The sequence below is a fragment of the Aquarana catesbeiana genome, linkage group LG03 (genome assembly GCF_042186555.1).
Source record: "Aquarana catesbeiana isolate 2022-GZ linkage group LG03, ASM4218655v1, whole genome shotgun sequence".
NCBI lineage: Eukaryota > Metazoa > Chordata > Amphibia > Anura > Ranidae > Aquarana > Aquarana catesbeiana.
Genome location: NC_133326.1, coordinates 494,235,304 through 494,255,451, shown reverse-complemented (window position 1 = coordinate 494,255,451; position 20,148 = coordinate 494,235,304). Strand labels below are relative to the sequence as shown.

Here is a 20,148-nt window from a genome sequence, read left to right as displayed (position 1 = left end):
AACGCTCTCTACTCCCCCCTCCCTTTTCAAGGTTTAACTTTTGCAATTGTTCTATTCGCTAGTTTTTAATAATATATTTCTATTTGTTAGCTTTTAATAACATATTGCTATTTGTTACTTTTTAATAACATCTCACACCACCCCTTTCTTATCTATGTATAAAATAACATGTAATAATAAATTTTTCACTGAACGGACATTTTAAACACAGTGATTGAGTCCTGTGAATCTGTTCCTGCAGCTGCAGTATTAACTTTGTTTTAGAGTCCCAATCAGAAATCAGTCATATCAGACCTTGCTCACTTGAGACAATTTTCAGAAAGGGAGAAGTTGAAGGTCTCTGATTCATAGGGGGTACAGCCAGGTGAATGGTTTGTTTCCAATAGTCCTAAGATGCTTACTTTCATGTGCCCATTGTAGAAGACCTCTGTAAACCTCTTTTGGTTTGCTGTAGGTCAAGACCATCTCCAGCTCCAGCCATTCGGGCTTTCAACATTACTCTGTGTATTTTCAGGGTCTTATTGGTTGTTATGGTCTTTATCAAAACAAGGAGCATACACCTGCATAGTTACGTGGATGTCCTTCTACTGTCCCAAAACAAAGGGCAGCGGCTGCAACCCAGAGCTCAGGTCTTTTCAAAGTCATCTGGAGCCCACCCAGTCTCTCGCGTACCACGGGGCTCAGTTCAATATATTCAAGAGGACCATTGCCTTGACTCTGGATCCTGATTTTCTGGAACAGAATACTTCTGGCCCTGTCTTCTTCCCACCTGCGCACCTTTCAGTGTCTAAAATGATTGGCACTTTGGTGTCTATGGTACCGAGGGTCAAGTGGAAGCTAAGCTGGAGAAGGTGGCCCTTCTGGAAGGGGTTTCTTCAGCAGTGGAAGCCAGGAAGCAGTATTCAGGTCATCTACATAACCTCAGTCATGAGAGTGAGTCCCCTGGTGGCTGCAATGGTAAAAATGGCTCGTTCCATTGCCCCATTTCCTGGTTCACAATCATGTCTGATTCTAGCAATATGGAATGAGGGGGCTTGCTGCCTGCTGGGGATAGCTCAAGGCAGGCGGGATTGTCAATTTCACAAGATTGCATTGAACATTCTGAGGCTACGAGCAGCCTTCTGCACCCTACAGGCCTTTCACCATATTACGAAGGGAGCGTCAGTGCTCTAGGGTTAGTCAACACTACAGCAGTCTCCTACATTAAGACAAGGGGGACTCACAGCCTGTTCTCTATTACAGGAAGCGGAGCCAATTATGTCTTGGGCTCAAAAGAATCAAGCCTACATCTCAGCGCTTATGTCCCCAGAGTCCAAAATATTCTAGCAGACTTTCTTTCCAGTGTCCAATTGGACAACAACGAATGGTCTCTACATGTGGAGGTTTTGAGGGACAGATGCCCTGATGTATCATTGGAAATATTGTAGGACCTGTGCATTTCCTTCAGTCCTGGTCAACCTTGGGTTTCTATAAAGATACCAAACAGAGGTTGTGGAGGTAGTGGCAGTGATGCCTTAATAGCCAATTAGGCAATGGTTCCCCTTGCTATCACAGTTCAGCTTCCAGAACACAGTGCACCTTCTCCTCAGGCCAGACCTTCTGTCGCTGGGTGCAATTTCACATCCATGTCCAGCACGGTTGCATCTGACGGCCTGGTTTTTTGACATTGGAAGTCCTCTGCTGCTTCTCCAAAGTCATCTCCACTCCCTTGAATACTAGAAGAATGAAAGCAAACGAAGTTTACGGGAGAATCTGGTCAAAGTTGGTTCAAATACATGTCTGCTGCTGCCAGATCACGTAGTGACCTTGAAGTTCTAAATATTCTAGGCTTCCTCTAGTCGGATATAGCTCTGGCTCTATCGGTCAGTTCCCTCGGAGTTCAAGTATCAGCTGTATCGGCCTTCACAGGTGTATCTCGGCCTAGGCATCTTTTCCTGTCCAACAATTCTTCAAGGGAGTAGTTAGGCTCAGACCTCAGAGTAAGTGGAGGTTTTCCAAATGGAGTCTCCCTCTTGTTCTAGGGCTGTCTCCGTTAAAGGCCTCGCTGTCAAGTTCGCCTTTTTCCTGGCCATCACATTGGCATAAAAAGCCTTAGAGATTAATCCACTGGTCATGGAGAACTTTTCTTACATTCTTTCCAGTTTAAGAGGTGCTGTGACCTATGCTTGACTCAATTGCCAAGGGCGCATGAGTCTTTCATGGGAGCCAAGAAATTGTTCCGCCAACCTTAGAGTTTTAACTTGCATCCTTTAGACATGGCAGAGGGCGCGCTGCAGCTTAGTTGGTTAAAGCGCATGTCTAGTAGACAGGGAATCCTGAGTTAACTCCCAGTAGTGCCTTTCTTCAGTTCTAGAAATCCCTCAGATGTTGTGAAGTTATAGCTACAAAGCTACAACTTTCTTTAGACTTCTGAACGCCTGTTCATTCTTTTGCCAGAAAGGACAGAGAAACGTGCCTCATCTAGGATGATTGTGAAACGGATTGCCTAGGCAATCCAACAGGCTCACAGAGTCAAGGGCTTGGCTCCTTTGGAGGTAGTGTCTGCTCACTCGACCAGGAGTGAGTCTACACCTTAGGCAGCTTTGCAGCATGTGGTTCCCAAAGTAGACTGTAGGGTGGGCTTGTGGTCCTCAATATGTGTCATTATTGTGTAGAGTCTGCTTCCTTATCCTCTGTTTATTTTGGCTTACAGGTCCTGTCTTTTGACGGTACAAATTAAAGCCTATGGGTTAGCATTGCTCGCCCATTGGGTGTATGGCGTGTTAGTCCCCATACGTTTGCTACCATGGAGTCGGTCAGGATAACTGAAAATTTCCTATCAAATACTTAACGTAATTTTCCTTTCATGATGGACTCCATGGCAGCAGGAGTCCCCCGACCCCCCCCCCCCCCCCCCAGTGTCTTGAGGAGGCTAGTTATGGAACACGGCTCCTGGCTCAGAGAAAAGATTTATGGGAGTGGGGTCCTATAGGGGAGGAGTGGAGGTGGAATCAACCCATACGTATGCTGCCATGGAGTCCATTAGGAAAGGAAAATTGCAGTAAGTATTCGATAGGAAATTTTCCATTATAATGGGGCATATAAGGCTGACCATTGACAAGTCATTTTTTTTTTTTTTTTTGGTTCAACCAGTAAATTGACTTGATTCCCCCATCCACACACATATCCCCCGCTGAGACATTATAATCTGACAGCCGGGAGATTTCCCCGACATCAGAATACACTCATTAGCACTACTGGCTATAGACAATGGCACTGATCGAGAGAAAATTCTCCAACAGGCTGATTGTACACTTGTGATCAACTTGTCTACATCCAGCCTGCCCATACATGGATCAAAATTTGGCCGGTTCAGCAGGAAGTTATGATCCAATATGGCAATATGGCTGACTTAAGAGGATATTTTTGGCAGAACAGCTCCAGGATTGTTGAAAGTATCATGAAGCCCACTGAAATTTTAAAACCAACAAAAATAAAACTCTTATTAAAATATACAGTATCTCACAAAAGTGAGTACACCCCTCACATTTTTGTAAATATTTTATTATGTCTTTTCATGTCACAACACTAAAGAAATTACACTTTGCTACAATATAAAGTAGTGAGTGTACAGCTTGTATAACAGTGTAAATTTGCTGTCCCCTCAAAATAACTCAACACACAGCCATTATGTCTAAACCTCTGGCAACAAGTGAGTACTCCCCTAAGTGAAAATGTCCAAATTGGGCCCAATTAGCCATTTTCCCTCCCCTGTGTCATGTGACTCTTTAGTGTTACAAGGTCTCAGGTGTGAATGGGGAGCAGGTATGTTAAATTTGGTGTTATCGCTCTCACTCTCTCATAATGGTCACTGGAAGTTCAACATGGCACTTCATGGCGAATAACTCTCTGGGGATCTGAAAAAAAAAGTATTGTTTTTTGACATAAAGATGGCGTAGGCCAGGGATATGCAATTAGTGGACCTCCAGCTGTTGCAAAACTACAAATCCCATCATGCCTCTGCCTCTGGTTGTCATGCTTGTGGCTGTCAGAGTCTTGCTATGCCTCATAGGACTTGTAGTTCTGCAACAGCTGGAGGTCCGCTAATTGCATATCCCTGGCCTAGGCTATAAGAAGATTGCCACGACCCTGAAATTGAGCTGCAGCACGGTGGCCAAGACTATACAGCGGTTTAAAAGGACAGGTTCCACTCAGAACAGACCTTGTCATGGTCGACCAAAGAAGTTGAGTGCACGTTCTCAGTGCCATATCCAGAGGTTGTCTTTGGGAAATAGATGTATGAGTGCTGCCAGCATTGCTGCAGAGGTTGAAGAGGGGGTCAGCTTGTCAGTGCTTAGATCATATGCCGCACACTGTATCAAATTGGTCTGCATGGCTGTCGTTCCAGAAGGAAGCCTCTTATAAAGATAATGCACAAAGCCCGCAAACAGTTTGCTGAAGACAAGTAGACTAAGGACACAGATTACTGGAACCATGTCCTGTGGTCTGATGAGACCAAGATAGATATTTGGTTCAGATGGTGTCAAGCATGTGTGGCGGCAACCAGGTGAGGAGTACAAAGACAAGTGTGTCTTGCCTACAGTCAAGCATGGTTGTGGGGGTGTCATGGTCTGGGGCTGCATGAGTGCTGCCAGCAATGGGGAGCTACAGTTCATTGAGGGAACCATGAATGCCATCATGTACTGTGACATACTAAAGCAGAGCATGATACCCTCCCTTCAGAGACTGGGCCACAGGGCAGTATTCCAACATAACAACCCCAAACAAACCTCCAAGACGACCACTGCCTTGCTAAAGAAGCTGAGGGTAAAGGTGATGGACTGGCCAAGCATGTCTCCAGACCAAAACCCTACTGAGCATCTGTGGGGCATCCTCAAACAGAAGGTGGAGGAGCACAAGGTCTCTATCATCCACCAGCTCCGTGATGTCGTCATGGAGGAGTGGAAGAGGACTCCAGTGGCAACCTGTGAAACTCTGGTGAACTCCATGCCCAAGAGGGTTAAGGCAGTGCTGGAAAATAATGGTGGCCACACAAATATTGATACTTTGGGCCCAATTTGGACATTTTCACTTAGGGGTGTACTCACATTTGTTGCCAGCGGTTTAGACTGTGTGTTGAGTTATTTTGAGGGGACAGAAAATTTACAGTGTTATACAAGCCTTACACTCACTACTTTACATTATAGCAAAGTGTCATTTCTTCAGTGTTGTCACATGAAAAGGTAGAATAAAATATTTACAAAAATGTGAGGGGTGTACTCACTTTTGTGAGATAGATAGATAGATAGATAGATAGATAGATAGATAGATAGATAGATAGATAGATAGATATACACACACACACACACACACAGTTGTGCTCATAAGTTTACATACCCTGGCAGAATTTATGAATTCTTAGCCATTTTTCAGAGAATATGAATGATAACAAAAAAATGTTTCTTTGACTCATGGTTAGAGTTTGCCTGAAGCCATGTATTATCAATCAACTGTGTTTACTCTTTTTAAATCATAATTGCAACACAAAATACCCAAATGACCCTGATAAAAGTTTACATACTCTGGTGATTTTGACCTGATAACATACACACAAGCTGACATAAAGGGGTTTGAATGGCTATTAAAGGTAACCATCCTCACCTGTGATCTGTTTGCTTGTAATTAGTGTGTGTGTAAAAAGTAAATGAGTAAATGAGTCTCTGGACTCCTGACAGACCCTTGCATCTCTCATCCAGTGCTGCACTGACGTTTCTGGATTCTGAGTCATGGGGAAAGCAAAAGAAATGTCAAAGGATCTGCGGGAAAAGGTAGTTGAGTATAAAACAGGAAAGGGATATAAAAAGATATCCAAGGAATTGAGAATGCCAATCAGCAGTGTTCAAACTCTAATCAAGAAGTGGAAAATGAGGGGTTCTGTTGAAACCAAACCACAGTCAGGTAGACCAACTAAAATTTCAGCCACAACTGCCAGGAAAATTGTTCGGGATGCAAAGAAAAACCCACAAATAACTTCACGTGAAATACAGGACTCTCTGAAAACATGTGGTGTGGCTGTTTCAAGATGCACAATAAGGAGGCACTTGAAGAAAGATGGGCCGCATGGTTGAGTTGCCAGAAGATGGCCATTACTAAGCAAATGAGAAGATAAAGAGCCTCATCCACAAATACCACAAAAGACTTCAAGCTGGCACTGATGTTAAAGGGGGCACATGGTATTAAGAACTGGGGTATGTAAACTTTTGATCAGGGTCATTTGGGTAGTTTGTTGTCATTATGATTTAAAAAGAGTTAACACAGTTGATCGATAATAAATGGCTTTAGCCAAACTCTAACCATGAGTGAAAGAAAAGTTTTTGTGTTATCATTCATATTCTCTGAAAAATGGCCAAGAAATCATAAATTCTGCCAGGGTATGTAAACTTATGAGCACAACTGTTTTTTTTTATATATATATTTATATATATATATATATATATATATATATATATATATATATATATGCAAATAGCATTAACAGGCCTCTTACCTCTCCATTGCAGAAACAATAGATAATGGCCACAAAGAACCCCTAGGAACAGAAAACAGGAAACATCAGGATCTGTAGAAAAGGAGAAGCAGCTGCATTTATACAGAGAACACGTAATGCGATCTTATGGGGAACCACTGAAATGAACAGGAGTGCAAAGTACAAACAAGTAAATACTATAGTCCACATTCATTCTATAGTAGTTCAAAGTAAGATTTCCCTGGGATCTGTTTATTTATGCAACACACACACACACACACACTCACTCTGATATTAATATAGGTGGAAATTAATTAAACTAATGTTTTTTGTTTGCAGGTGGAAACTGGAACACTCAGGAAAGTCACACCAATGTGGCGGTACATAGAAACCAATTTTTTGGTTTCTAGTTTTGGATAGAGTGTTCATGGCTCTGTTAGGTTTTTATCCCTGTCTGTGTCTCCACCTGGGAGATTCACCCTCTTTATTTGTCTTGGTGATAGCTCTGGGACAAATAGTGCAGCAATATCCAAAATGTAACCTCTGCTACCTCATTAGGAATAGGGAAACCGCAAGGGAAATGTTCCACTGTAGACACCGATTCCAGTGACAACAGTCTTAAGCTGGCCATACATGGATCAAAATTCGACCGGTTCAGCAGGGACCCGCTGAATTTCGATACATGTATGGGCACGGAGGTTGTACAAAAGTCAATCTACTGATCGAAATGTACTGTATAACCGCCCTGATGGAAGTCTCCTACCGTCAAATTACAATGATGGGGAGGATTCCCCCATCCAGGTCAAAAGTGTGGATGGGTAAATCAAGTCCATTTTTTTTTTTTGTTCAACCTGCTGGTTTAATGAAAAAACTGTCATTTATGGGTTGCTTTAGACGGAAATACTGCTCCCATTAGGTAGATATTTCCTTTCACTTCCGGTTGTGTCTTTAAGACAGAAAAAAACAATTTGCCAAAACAGAAGAAAAAAGTTGACAGGGACTTCAACCCTTCCTTGTTGTATCTGAAACTTAAAAAAACACATTGCAGAAGTGCATTCTCCTTGTATTTGAGATCCTCAGCTTTCAAAAGATCCCACAAGAAGGCTGAATGCCATCACCTTAAGTAGGTGAACACACCAGAAGCTAAATGACAAGTATTCTTTTCCTTTTTTCTCCTAATAATATATCTGTTTTAGGTTTAAATTAGCAATTATTATTCCAGGGGTGGGGGCTAGGAAAAAGGTAGGCCTTGCATTTTCGTGCACAGGTTTCTTTAAAGATACTTTTAATAATTTGGTAAAAACAGTGATGGAAACCCCTTTTTGTCTAATACCTGGGAAGAGTTAAAGAACATTTCGTAATGCATCTGGATCTGCCATAGCAACCCTGTCACCTCTGTATAAGGGATGGCCATGAAGACAACGTAATGTACCCCAAAGAGCGGCATCAGAACCAGAGTGGATTTCAGAAGTTTCCTGTATAGAAGATGGAGATATGTTGATTAACATATACGCACTTTGTAAAATGACTGTAAAGATACATAAAATGTATATACTTATTGATAAACGTGCATCAAATACAAGGGTCGATGCAGAATAGGATGAGTATTTTACACAGGAGAAGACTTTAATTAAACTTATCCTGAAACAAAATATGTGATATATACTATATTGCAGTGGTTGGTACACTTACTTCATAGAGATGAGGAGATCTTGGGTTTAAAGTTCAACTCCAAACAAAACTTTTTTTAGGGATGGACTAGATAGGGAAAAGTTACAACCCTTGTCACTTTTTTTGTTGTTGTTGCTCTCCGCTTCCCCATTCAGTTAAATCCCTTTTACTTCTTGTCAATTTGATGGGGATCATATAGAACAGGAAATGGTGGAAATCACTCCAACACAGGCAGTAACAATAATAAAAGCTAATTTTAATGGAATGTGAAAGGCTTAGAACTTTTTAGGCTGTTGCTGCTATCTACAGTATATCCCCAGTGGAGACACAGGCAACATTTATAACTGGACAGATTCCAACCTTTCTTCACTTTGGTGTCCTTTTATGAAACTGAGATCAGCGGTGATCCCGAGTCTCACCGCTGATCTCAGGTCATTACCAGTTTATAAAACTGAGATAATCAGCGGAGAACATGTTCTCCGCAGATTATCTCAGCACAGTGAGAATCTGTAACTGACTGTCACAGAAACGGCCAGTTTATGAAGGTGCGATCTCAGCACCTCACTGGCGATCTGTGACAGAATTCTCACTTTCTGATTCACCATTTCAGAAGTGGAGAATCAGAGTGAGAAGCAGGAAAGCGGCTGAGTATTCTGGAGAAAGCAAGAAGTCTTTTGACTTCTTTCTTTCACCAAATAGTCAGAGCACACCTTCCCCACCATTACACACCCCAAAACCAGCAGGATAGGAATTTATAGTGTGTATATATATATATATATATATATATATATATATATATATATATATATATATATATATATATACACATTCATATATATATATATATATATAAATCTGCATATACAGAGATGGATATATATAGATAGATAGATAGATATCTATATATATATAGATAGATATTTATTGATATATATATAGACTATATCTATATATCTAGATATATAGATACATCTATATATAGATTATATATAGATAGATAGATCTATCTATTTATATATATATATATATATATATATATATATATATATATATTAGATGTTCACGTCTCTGGCTGGGTTCACACTTGTGCGATGCGTGAACCAGCGTGATTCCTGTGCGGGTTTTCACATCGCACCTACATTGACATCTACGCACCACTGCGGGTGTCAATGTAAAGTTAATGACACCCCCAGATCATTTCACAGATCGCAGTGCGAACTATGTAATGGTGCAGGAATCGGATCGCGTGGGTGTTCACACCCATGCGATCCGATTCCAGTGCGGACCAAATAAAGGGTCCTGTACCATTTTAGTGCAAATGCAATATGATTTAGGGCCAGTTCCCACTGCTGCGGTGTCCGAGTTTGGATGTGATACGCACCGCACTGCAGTGCAAAACCACATCCGATCTCTGTGCGATGCGATTTCAGCCATACAGATAGTATTGCTGAATTTGCATTGCACTCGGACCAAACTCATACAGGACCCTTTTTTTGGTCCACAGCAGAATCGGATCGCATGGGTGTTCACACCCATGCGATTCGAATACTGTTCGAGTTTGCAGATCGCACTGCGATATGCGAACTGATTTGGGGGTGTTGTTAACTTTTAGGCCCAGTTCACACTTGTACGATGCCAGATATCGCACAGACATCGCATGTAATTCGCAGCACACTGCCATTCACGTTGCATGCGATATCTGTGCGGTGCGATATCAGCCGTACAGATAGTATGGCTGATATCGCACCGCATTCGGTGCAAACACGCACAGGACTCTTTTTTCTGTTCGGACCAGAATTGGATCGTATGTGTGTTCACACATATGCGATCCGATTCATGTCCGGACTGTCAGTTCGCAGTGCGATATGCAAGCTGAACTGGGGGTGTCGTTAACAATGTATTGACACTCCCCAGCGATTCACATATGGCAGTGTGAACTGACATGCGAGTCGGTGCGATGCGGGAACCCGCAGTGGATTCGCAGTGTTCTCGCATTGCACCAGTTTATCAATTTTTATGCTTATCAATTATGAAATATATTTTATTTTAATTTATTAATAAATATTTATACTTGTATACTTTATTAAAATTATTTTTTTAATGATTATAAATGTATTTTGCATTTATATGAATGGTGTATAGCTGCATTACATATGTGCATTACATTCATTTACTATACACCATTCACATTTAAATAGGGACATGTATGATCTTTAAATATTGATAAAAACAATGTTTTTTTTATAATTAGGTTAATGTATATTGTGTAGGGGGAATTTATCTTTATTATTTTATTAATATGTTGGGGAATAATGTGTGCTGATTCGTGTTACACTTTTGTATTTTATGGTTCCTCATACTGTAATCCCGCTACATCACACGAGATTATAGTGAGAGGAGCCATTCTCAGGAGTTCCCGGCGTTTGTAGATCACTCCTCAACTCAACATGAGAAGCGATCTACACACTTTCATAAACAGGCACTCAGAGGAGAGCGATCTCCTCTGAGAATGCCTGAGAACTGAATCGCGGTATTTTACCGCAGCTTCATAAAAGGACACCTTTATCCAAAAAAAAAAAATTACATTTTGTTTGGATTTGAGCTGCACTGAGTTTGTGTTTATTGGAGTTCATTCTGGGTGCTCCCATTTCTTTCCACAATTCAAAAATATACAGAAAAGTTCTTGACTGCTGTTTAACCACTTCAATACCAGGCACTGTCAATCTCTTCCTGCCCAGGCCAATTTTTAGCGCTGTCACATTTTGAATGACAATTGTGCGCTCATGCAACACTGTACACATATGTCATTTTTATCATTTTTTTTCACATTAAAAGAGGTTTCTTTTGGTGGTATTTAACCACTTCAGATCCGTGCTATAGCGAATAACTACAGCGCGGACCTAGTTTGCCGGGAGGGCGTCATCAGCGAGTCTATGAGACTTGCTGGATCACAGATCGGAGTAAGGGGTCAATCCCGACCCCTTACCATGTGATCAGCTGTCAGCCAATGACAGCTGATCATGTGATGTAAACAGAGCTGGTAATTGGCTATTTTTTCTCCTCAAAAAAAAAAAAAGCCAATCACCGGAGGCTGTCAGAGGGACATCAGTTCTGATCAAGAACAGCAGCCACCAGCTCATCTGTGCCCACCTGTGCACCTGCCAGTGCCGCCTACCGGTGCCCACCAGCGGCCACCTACCAGTGCCCACAGTGCCACCTATCAGTGCCCACAGTGCCACCTACCAATGTCTCCAAGCAGTGCCTCATCAACCGTGCTGCACATCAGTGTCACCTACCAGTGCCCATTAGTGCCTCCTATCCATGCCCATCAGTGCCATCTATCAGTGGTACCTATCAGTAACACCCATCAGTGCCCTGGGGCAACAAAAGTGAGTACACCCCTAAGTGTAAAGGTCCAAATTGGGCCCAAAGTGTCAATATTTTGTGTGGCCACCATTATTTTCCAGCACTGCCTTAACCCTCTTGGGCATGGAGTTCACCAGAGCTTCACAGGTTGCCACTGGAGTCCTCTTCCACTCCTCCATGACGACATCACAGAGCTGGTGGATGTTAGCGACCTTGCGCTCCCCCACCTTCCATTTGAGGATGCCCCACAGATTCTCAGTAGGGTTTAGGTCTGGAGACAAGCTTGGCCAGTCCATCACCTTTACCCTCAGCTTCTTTAGCAAGGCAGTGGTCGTCTTGGAGGTGTGTTTGGGGTCGTTATATTGGAATATTGCCCTATGGCCCAGTCTCCAAAGGGAGGGAATCATGCTCTGCTTCAGTATGTCACAGTACATGTTGGCATTCATAGTTCCCTCAATGAACTGTAGCTCCCCAGTGTCGGCAGCACTCATGCAGCCCCAGACTATGACACTCCAACCACCATGCTTGACTGTAGGCAAGACACACTCGTCTTTGCACTCTTCACCTGGTTGCCGTCACACACACTTGACACCATCTGAACCAAATGATTTTATCTTGGTCTCATCAGACCACAAGACATGGTTCCAGTAATCCAGGTCCTTAGTCTGGTTGTCTTCAGAAAACTGTTTGTGGGCTTTCTTGTGCATCATCTTTAGAAGAGGCTTCCTTCTGGGACGACAGCCATGCAGACCAATTTGATGCAGTGTGCGGCGTATGATCTGAGTACTGACAGGCTGACCCCCCACCCCTTCAACCTCTGCAGCAATGTTGGCAGCACTCATACGTCTATTTCCCAAACACAACCTCTGGATATGACGCTGAGCACCTGCACTCAACTTCTTTGGTCGACCACGGTGAAGCCTGTTCTGAGTGGAACCTGTCCTGTTAAACCACTGTATGGTCTTGGCCACCGTGCTGCAGCTCAGTTTCAGGGTCTTGGCAATTTTCTTATAGCCTAGGCCATCTTTATGTAGAGCAACATTTCTTTTTTTCAGATCCTCAGAGAGTTCTTTGTCAAGAGGTGCCATGTTGAACTTCCAGTGACCAGTATGAGAGAGTGAGAGCAATAACACCAAATTTAACACACCTGCTCCTCATTTACACCTGAGACCTTGTAACACAAACAAGTCACATGACATTGGGGAGGGAGAATGGCTAATTGGGCCCAATTTGGACATTTTCACCTAGGGGTGTACTCACATTTGTTGCCGGTGGTTTAGCCATTAATGGCTGTGTGTTGAGTTATTTTGAGGGGACAGCAAATTTACACTGTTATACAAGATGTACACTCACTACTTTACATTGTAGCAAAGTGTCATTTCTTCAGTGTTGTCGCATGAAAAGATAGAATAAAATATTTACAAAAATGTGAGGGGTGTACTATGTACTATGTATATTTACATTATCTCACAAAAGTGAGTACACCCCTCACATGTTTGTAACTATTTTATTATATCTTTTCATGTGACAACACTGAAGAAATTATACTTTGCTACAATGTAAAGTAGTGAGTGTACAGCTTGTATAACAGTGTAAATTTGCTGTCCCCTCAAAATAACTCAACACACAGCCATTAATGCCTAAACCGCTGGCAACAAACGTGAGTACACCCCTAAGTGAAAATGTCCAATATGGGCCCAAAGTGTCAATATTTTGTGTGGCCACCATTATTTTCCAGCACTGCCTTAACCCTCTTGGGTATGGAGTTCACCAGAGCTTCACAGGTTACTACTAGAGTCCTCTTCCACTCCTCCATGACGACATCACAGTGCTGGTGTATGTTTGAGGCCTTGCGCTCTTCCACCTTCCGTTTGAGGATGCCTCACAGATGCTCAATACGGTTTAGGTCTGGAGACATGCTTGACCAGTCCATCACCTTTATCACCTTTCAGCTTCCTTAGCAAGGCAGTGGTCCTCTTGGAGGTGTGTTTGGGGCCGTTATCATGTTGGAATACTGCCCTGCGTCCCATTCCCTGAAGGGAGGGGATCATGCTTTGCTTCAGTTCGTCACAGTACATGTTGGCATTCATGGTTCCCTCAATGAAATGTAGCTCCCCAGTGCCAGTAGCTCAGTGTAATGCAGCCCCAAACCATGACACTCCCACCACCCTGCTTGACTGTAGGCAAGACACACTTGTCTTTGTACTCCTCACCTGACTGCCGCCACATACGCTTGAAACCATCTGAACTAAATAAGTTTATCTTGGTCTCATCAGACCACAGGACATGATTCCAGTAATCCATGTCCTTAGTCTGCTTGTCTTCAGCAAACTGAGGGCTTTCTTGTGTATCATCATTAGAAGAGGCTTCCTTCTGGGACAACAGCCATGCAGACCAATTTGATGCAGTGTGTGGTGTATGGTCTGTGCACTGACAGGCTGACCCCCACCCCTTCAACCTCTGCAGCAATGCTGGCAGCACTCATACGTCCCAAAGACAACCTCTGGATATGACGCTGGGCACGTGCATTCAACTGCTTTGGTCGACCATGGCGAGGCCTGTTCTGAGTGGAACCTGTCCTGTTAAACCGCTGTATAGTCTTGGCCAATGTGCTGCAGCTCAGTTTCAGGGTCTTGGCAATCTTCTTATAGCCTAGGCCATCTTTATGTAGAGCAACAATTTTTTTTTTCAGATCCTCAGGGAGTTCTTTGTAATGAGGTGCCATGTTGATCTTCCAGTGACCACTATGAGAGAGTGAGAGCAATAACACCAAATTTAACACACCTGCTCCTCATTTACACCTGAGACCTTGTAACACAAACAAGTCACATGACATTGGGGAGGGAGAATGACTAATTGGGCCCAATTTGGACATTTTCACCTAGGGGTGTACTCACATTTGTTGCCAGTGGTTTAGCCATTAATGGCTGTGTGTTGAGTTATTTTGAGGGGACAGCAAATTTACACTGTTATACAAGCTTTACACTTACTACTTTACATTGAAGAAAAGTGTAATTTCTTCATGTGTTGTCACATGAAAAAATAGAATAAAATATTTACAAAAATGTGAGGGATGTACTCACTTTTGTGAAATAAATATATTTCTAAAGGTGCTATTAACATTAAATTTCCACCACGTCGCTAACAACCCATGCAATCCATACATACATAGTTACATATAGTTACATACAGTGGGGCGGAAAGTATGCAGATCCCCTTAAATTTTTCACTCTTTGTTATATTGCAGCCATTTGCTAAAATCCTTTAAGTTCATTTTTTTTTCCTCATTAATGTACACACAGCACCCCATATTGACAGAAAAACACAGAATTGTTGACATTTTTGCAGATTTATTAAAAAAGAAAAACTGAAATATCACATGGTCCTAAGTATTCAGACCCTTTGCTCAGTATTTAGTAGAAGCACCCTTTTGATCCAATACAGCCATGAGTCTTTTTGGGAAAGATGCAACACGTTTTTCACACCTGGATTTGGGGATCCTCTGCCATTCCTCCTTGCAGATCCTCTCCAGTTCTGTCAGGTTGGATGATAAACGTTGGTAGACAGCCATTTTTAGGTCTCTCCAGAGATGCTCATTAGAGTTTAAGTCAGGGCTCTGGCTGGGTTATTCAAGAGCAGTCACGAAGTTGTTGTGAAGCCACTCCTTCGTTATTTTAGCTGTGTGCTTAGGGTCATTGTCTTGTTGGAAGGTAAACCTTCGGCCCAGGTCCTGAGCACTGTGGAGAAGGTTTTCGTTCAGGATATCCCTGTACTTGGCTGCATTCATCTTTCCCTCGATTGCAACCAGTCGTCCTGTCCCTGCAGATGAAAAACACCCCCACAGCATGATTCTGCCACCACCATGCTTCACTGTTGGGACTGTATTGGACAGGTGATGAGCAGTGCCTGGTTTTCTCCACACATACCACTTAGAATTAAGGGCAAAAAGTTCTTTCTTGGTCTCATCAGACCAGAGAATCTTATTTCTCACCATCTTGGAGTCCTTCAGGTGTTTTTTAGCAAACTCCATGCAGGCTTTCATGTGTCTTGCATTGAGGAGAGGCTTCCGTCGGGCCACTCTGCCATAAAGCCCCGACTGGTGGAGGGCTGCAGTGATGGTTGACTTTGTACAACTATCTCCCATCTCCCAACTGCATCTCTGGAGCTCAGCCACTGTGATCTTTGGGTTCTTCTTTACCTCTCTCACCAAGGCTCTTCTCCCCCGATAGCTCAGTTTGGCTGGACGGCCAGCTCTAGGAAGGGTTTTGGTCGTCCCAGACATCTTCCATTTAAGGATTATGGAGGCCACTGTGCTCTTAGGAACCTTAAGTACAGCAGAAATTTTTTTGTAACCTTGGCCAGATCTGTGCCTTGCCACAATTCTGTCTCTGAGCTCTTCAGGCAGTTCCTTTGACCTTATGATTCTCATTTGCTCTGACATGCACTGTGAGCTGTAAGGTCTTATATAGACAGGTGTGTGGCTTTCCTAATTAAGTCCAATCAGTATAATCAAACACAGCTGGACTCAAATGAAGGTGTAGAACCATCTCAAGGATGATCAGAAGAAATGGACAGCACCTGAGTTAAATATATGAGTGTCACAGCAAAGGGTCTGAATACTTAGGATCATGTGATATTTCAGTTTTTCTTTTTTAATAAATCTGCAAAAATGTCAACAATTCTGTGTTTTTCTGTCAATATGGGGTGCTGTGTGTACATTAATGAGGAAAAAAAATGAACATAAATGATTTTAGAAAATGGCTGCAATATAACAAAGAGTGAAAAATTTAAGGGGGTCTGAATACTTTCCATCCCCACTGCAGTTGGTAAGGTTAAAAAAAGACACAAGTCCATCAAGTCCAACCTGTGTGTGTGCACTAAGGATGAGCTGCACTTGCCGAGCCCGCCAGGAAGTCACAGCGCTAATCACAAGCAGTGAGACATTTCCCGATGTGCGGCTGCAGAGATAGGGAAATGTCTCACTGCCTGTGATTAGCGCAGCGCAGTGCCAACTTCCTGGCGGACTCGGCACGTGCAGCTTGCGAACATGCCAGAGCTCATCCTTAGTGTGTGCTTTTATGTCAATATTACATTGTATATCCCTGTATGTTGTGGTCGTCTAATCATCTTTTGAAATTATCTATGCTCCCTGCTGAAACCACTGCTTGTGCAAGAGAATTCCACGTCCTTATTGCTCTTAAAGTAAAGAACCCTCAACACAGTTTTAGGTTAAACCGCTTTTCTTATAGTTTTAGTGAATGGCCGCGTGTTTTTTTAAATTACCTTTCGCGGAAAAAGTTTTATCCCTATTGTGAAGTCACCAGTATGGCATTTGTACATTGAAATCATATCCCTTCTCAAGCGTCTCTTCTATAGTGAGAATAAGTTCAGTGCTTGTAATCTTTCCTCATAACTAAGGTCCTCATACAAAGAAACCAAAACAAATAAGTTCAGAAATTAAGTTATGTGTAAAATGGAATTACACAGGGAAAAAGTATTGAACACGCTAACTGTAATTTATTTAATACTTCACACAAAATCCAATGTTGGTAATGACAGCTTCAAGACGCCTCCTGTATGGAGAAACTAGTCGCATTGCTCAGGGTGATTTTGGCCCATTCTTCCACATAACAGCTTCAAATCTTTAAGGTTCCTTGGGCCCAGTGGCGTCGCTAGGGGGTGACTTTTGGGGCTATAGCTCCAAATATGTGGCATAGCCCCGAGTCTTTGCAGGGGTCCCCAAGGGGAGGGGAGGCTCTCTGGGGACCCTGATGTAAGTGTGGGGCTCTCTGGGGACCCCGATTTAAGGGGGAGGCTCTCTGAGGACTCTGATTTTGGGGGAGGCTCTCTGGGAACCCTGATGCAAGGGGGAGGCTTTCTGGGAACCCTAATGCAAGGGGGAGGCTCTCTGGGGATCCTAATGTAAGGGGGGCTCTCTGGGGATATATACACACACACGTATATTATATGCATGTGTATGCTAGCCCAAGCGTATGACTTTCTTTACTATGTTGCTATGGGCTCTAGCCCCAGATCTTTTGTAGAACTAGCAACGCTCCTGCTTGGGGCTCTTCTATGAACTTTGACCTTTAGTTATTTCCATAGATTTTCTATTGGATTGAAGTCAGGTGATTGGCTGGGCCATTCTAGCAACTTTATTTTCTTTCTTTGAAACCAATGGAGCGTTTCCTTGGCTTTGTGTTTGGGATCATTGTCTTTGTGTTTGGGATCATTGTCTTGCTGAAATGTCCACCCTCGTTTCATCTTCATCATCCTGATAGATGGCAGCAGATTTTTATCAAGAATGTCTTGATACATTTTTTCCATTCATCCTTCCTTCAATGACATGAAGTTTGCCAGTACCGTATTCTTAAAAACAGCCCTACACTATGATGTTTTCACCTTCAAACTTCACTGTTGGTATGGTGTTTTTGGGGTGATGTGCAGTGCCATTTTGCTTTTGCCCATCATGAGATGTTTCTTGTGTGACACCTTGGTATTGAGACACCTTTTTATAGGCCATCAGTTGAGACTGAACCAGCTGATATTAATTTGCCCTAACAAGGGGCAGGATTGCTTTCTAATTACTGATATATTTCAGCTAGTGTCTTGGTTTTCCATGCCTTTTTGCACCTCCCTTTCTTCATGTGTTCAATACTCTTTCCCTGTGTCATTCCATTGATTACACATAACTTAATTTCTGGACTTATTTGTTTTGGTTTCTTTATATGTATGGATTGCATGGGTTGTAATGGACATATGGTGAACATTTCATGTCTATAGCACTTTTAGAAATATATTTACCTAGAAAAATGGTGATGTGTGCAATACTTATTTTACCCACTATATATCTGATAATTGATCAGTCCTAATGTACAGACGGCCTATCTCATTTCTTGAGGCCCAAAAATGCCAGAACAGTACAAATATCCCCCAAATGACCCCTTTATGGGAAGTATACAGCCCAATGTATTTAGTAAGAGGCATGGTGAGTTTTTTTAAGAATTTTTTTTTTTACAATTCTTTGGAAAATTAAAAAAAAAATGTTGTTTTCACTTTTTTTTTTTTTTACATACTGTCACTAGTGCAGTACAGTGTCATCATGTAACTGGTGTGGCAGTAATCAGGAACACTGACTGGTGACAGTATGTAAAAAGCTATTTTTTTTACTTATTGAGACCAGAGCAATACAGTATTACCATAGTAACACTGTACTATTCTGGGGAGGTGATCATAATTTATTAATTTTTTTCTTACACATTGTGTTTGCTTATAACAGTGAATATCTCTGTTATACACAACTGTTTTTACTGAATGAAATAGATTCATTCAGTGTGTGTTGTTGTGATTGGCCACAGCAAACCACATGGTACAGATGGGCTGTAATTGGCCCTGTCTGTACCATGTGATCACTGTGACCAATCACAGAGATCAACACAATAGTACACAATGCATGGCATGAATCAAAGCCATTCATTGTATACATTTGTCATGTGATCTGCTGTGATTGGTCACAGCGATCACATGGCACCGGCAGCAGGACAGTACACTGATCTGTCATCTGCTGCGGGTAACAGATCATGTCGGAGCGCGGCCCGCAGGCAAGGTGCGATCCTGGGAGGACATCATATTGATAAAAGGGTTCCTATTGTAAAATGGAGGCCGGACGGAAAGGGGTTAAAATGGCTGGTGGGTGTAAGATTGTAGTAGAGCTTTCCTGGGGCAGAGGTTGATTTAAATGGTTCTTTGCACTCAGTAAAGCACTACAATCTTTTGTATGTTAATACTATGTACTATACTGTTTATAGTATATGGTCAAATGTTTTTGGATCACACTCTTCCCCCACCATCCCCAAATTTTTTGAGTTCAGGTGTTTCAAACATGCAAATACATTTTAGACCATTGTGTGCCTCCAACCATGTAGAAAAAGTTTGGGGAAGACCCTTTTCTGTTCCAGGTTGACTGTACACCCCTGTGCACAAAGCCAGATAAAAAAACAATATGGTTTGACCAGTCTGATGTGGAGAAACTCGAGTGGCACACAGAGCCCAGACCTCAATCTTATTGGATACCTTTGGGAAAAAACAGAACTCTGACCGCAAACTATATTTTCTGATCAGTACCTGATCTTACACAAATTTATTTTGGCTGACTTGGCACCAGTTCCTAAAGACACACTGCAAAATCTCGTGGAAAGCCCTCCCAGAAAAGTGGAGGCTGTTGTAGCTGCAAAAAGAGTCTACATTAATGGTCATAGTTTTGGAAGGGGATGTCCAACAAGCAGAAAAGCAGAACCAAATTTAGACCTGGGGGGGGGGGCACTTCAGGTTCGGGGGCACCTTATTCACAGAGTTGATTTACATTCTAAGTGACAGTCACACTTTTTTAAAATGCATGACACAATGTCATTCTCAGGTAACACATGCCCAAACACACAGTCATAGTGCTCTATGTGTGGTTTGCTTGACCCGCCTACATTCATTTTTGAAAAATGATACAATAAACCAGTCCAGAGACTTACAGATGATGGGTGGCAAAATATTACTTCCCAAGATACTTTTTAAAAAAAGAAAGTTTTTTGAATTATGCTTTTTATTTTATTGTA

At 42.3% G+C, this 20,148-nt stretch overlaps 1 protein-coding gene across 1 annotated transcript in view; it reads right to left on the bottom strand.

Annotated features, from left to right (window-relative positions):
- Positions 1-20,148, bottom strand: part of LOC141134600 (parathyroid hormone/parathyroid hormone-related peptide receptor-like) — a 75,931-nt gene that overhangs the window by 13,897 nt on the left and 41,886 nt on the right. The window contains exons 10-11 of the mRNA XM_073624070.1: positions 7,839-7,980; positions 6,527-6,568 (exon numbers count right to left, since the gene is read on the bottom strand). Coding sequence (XP_073480171.1) covers positions 6,527-6,568; positions 7,839-7,980 — 184 coding nt within the window. The remainder of the gene's footprint in view (positions 1-6,526; positions 6,569-7,838; positions 7,981-20,148) is intronic.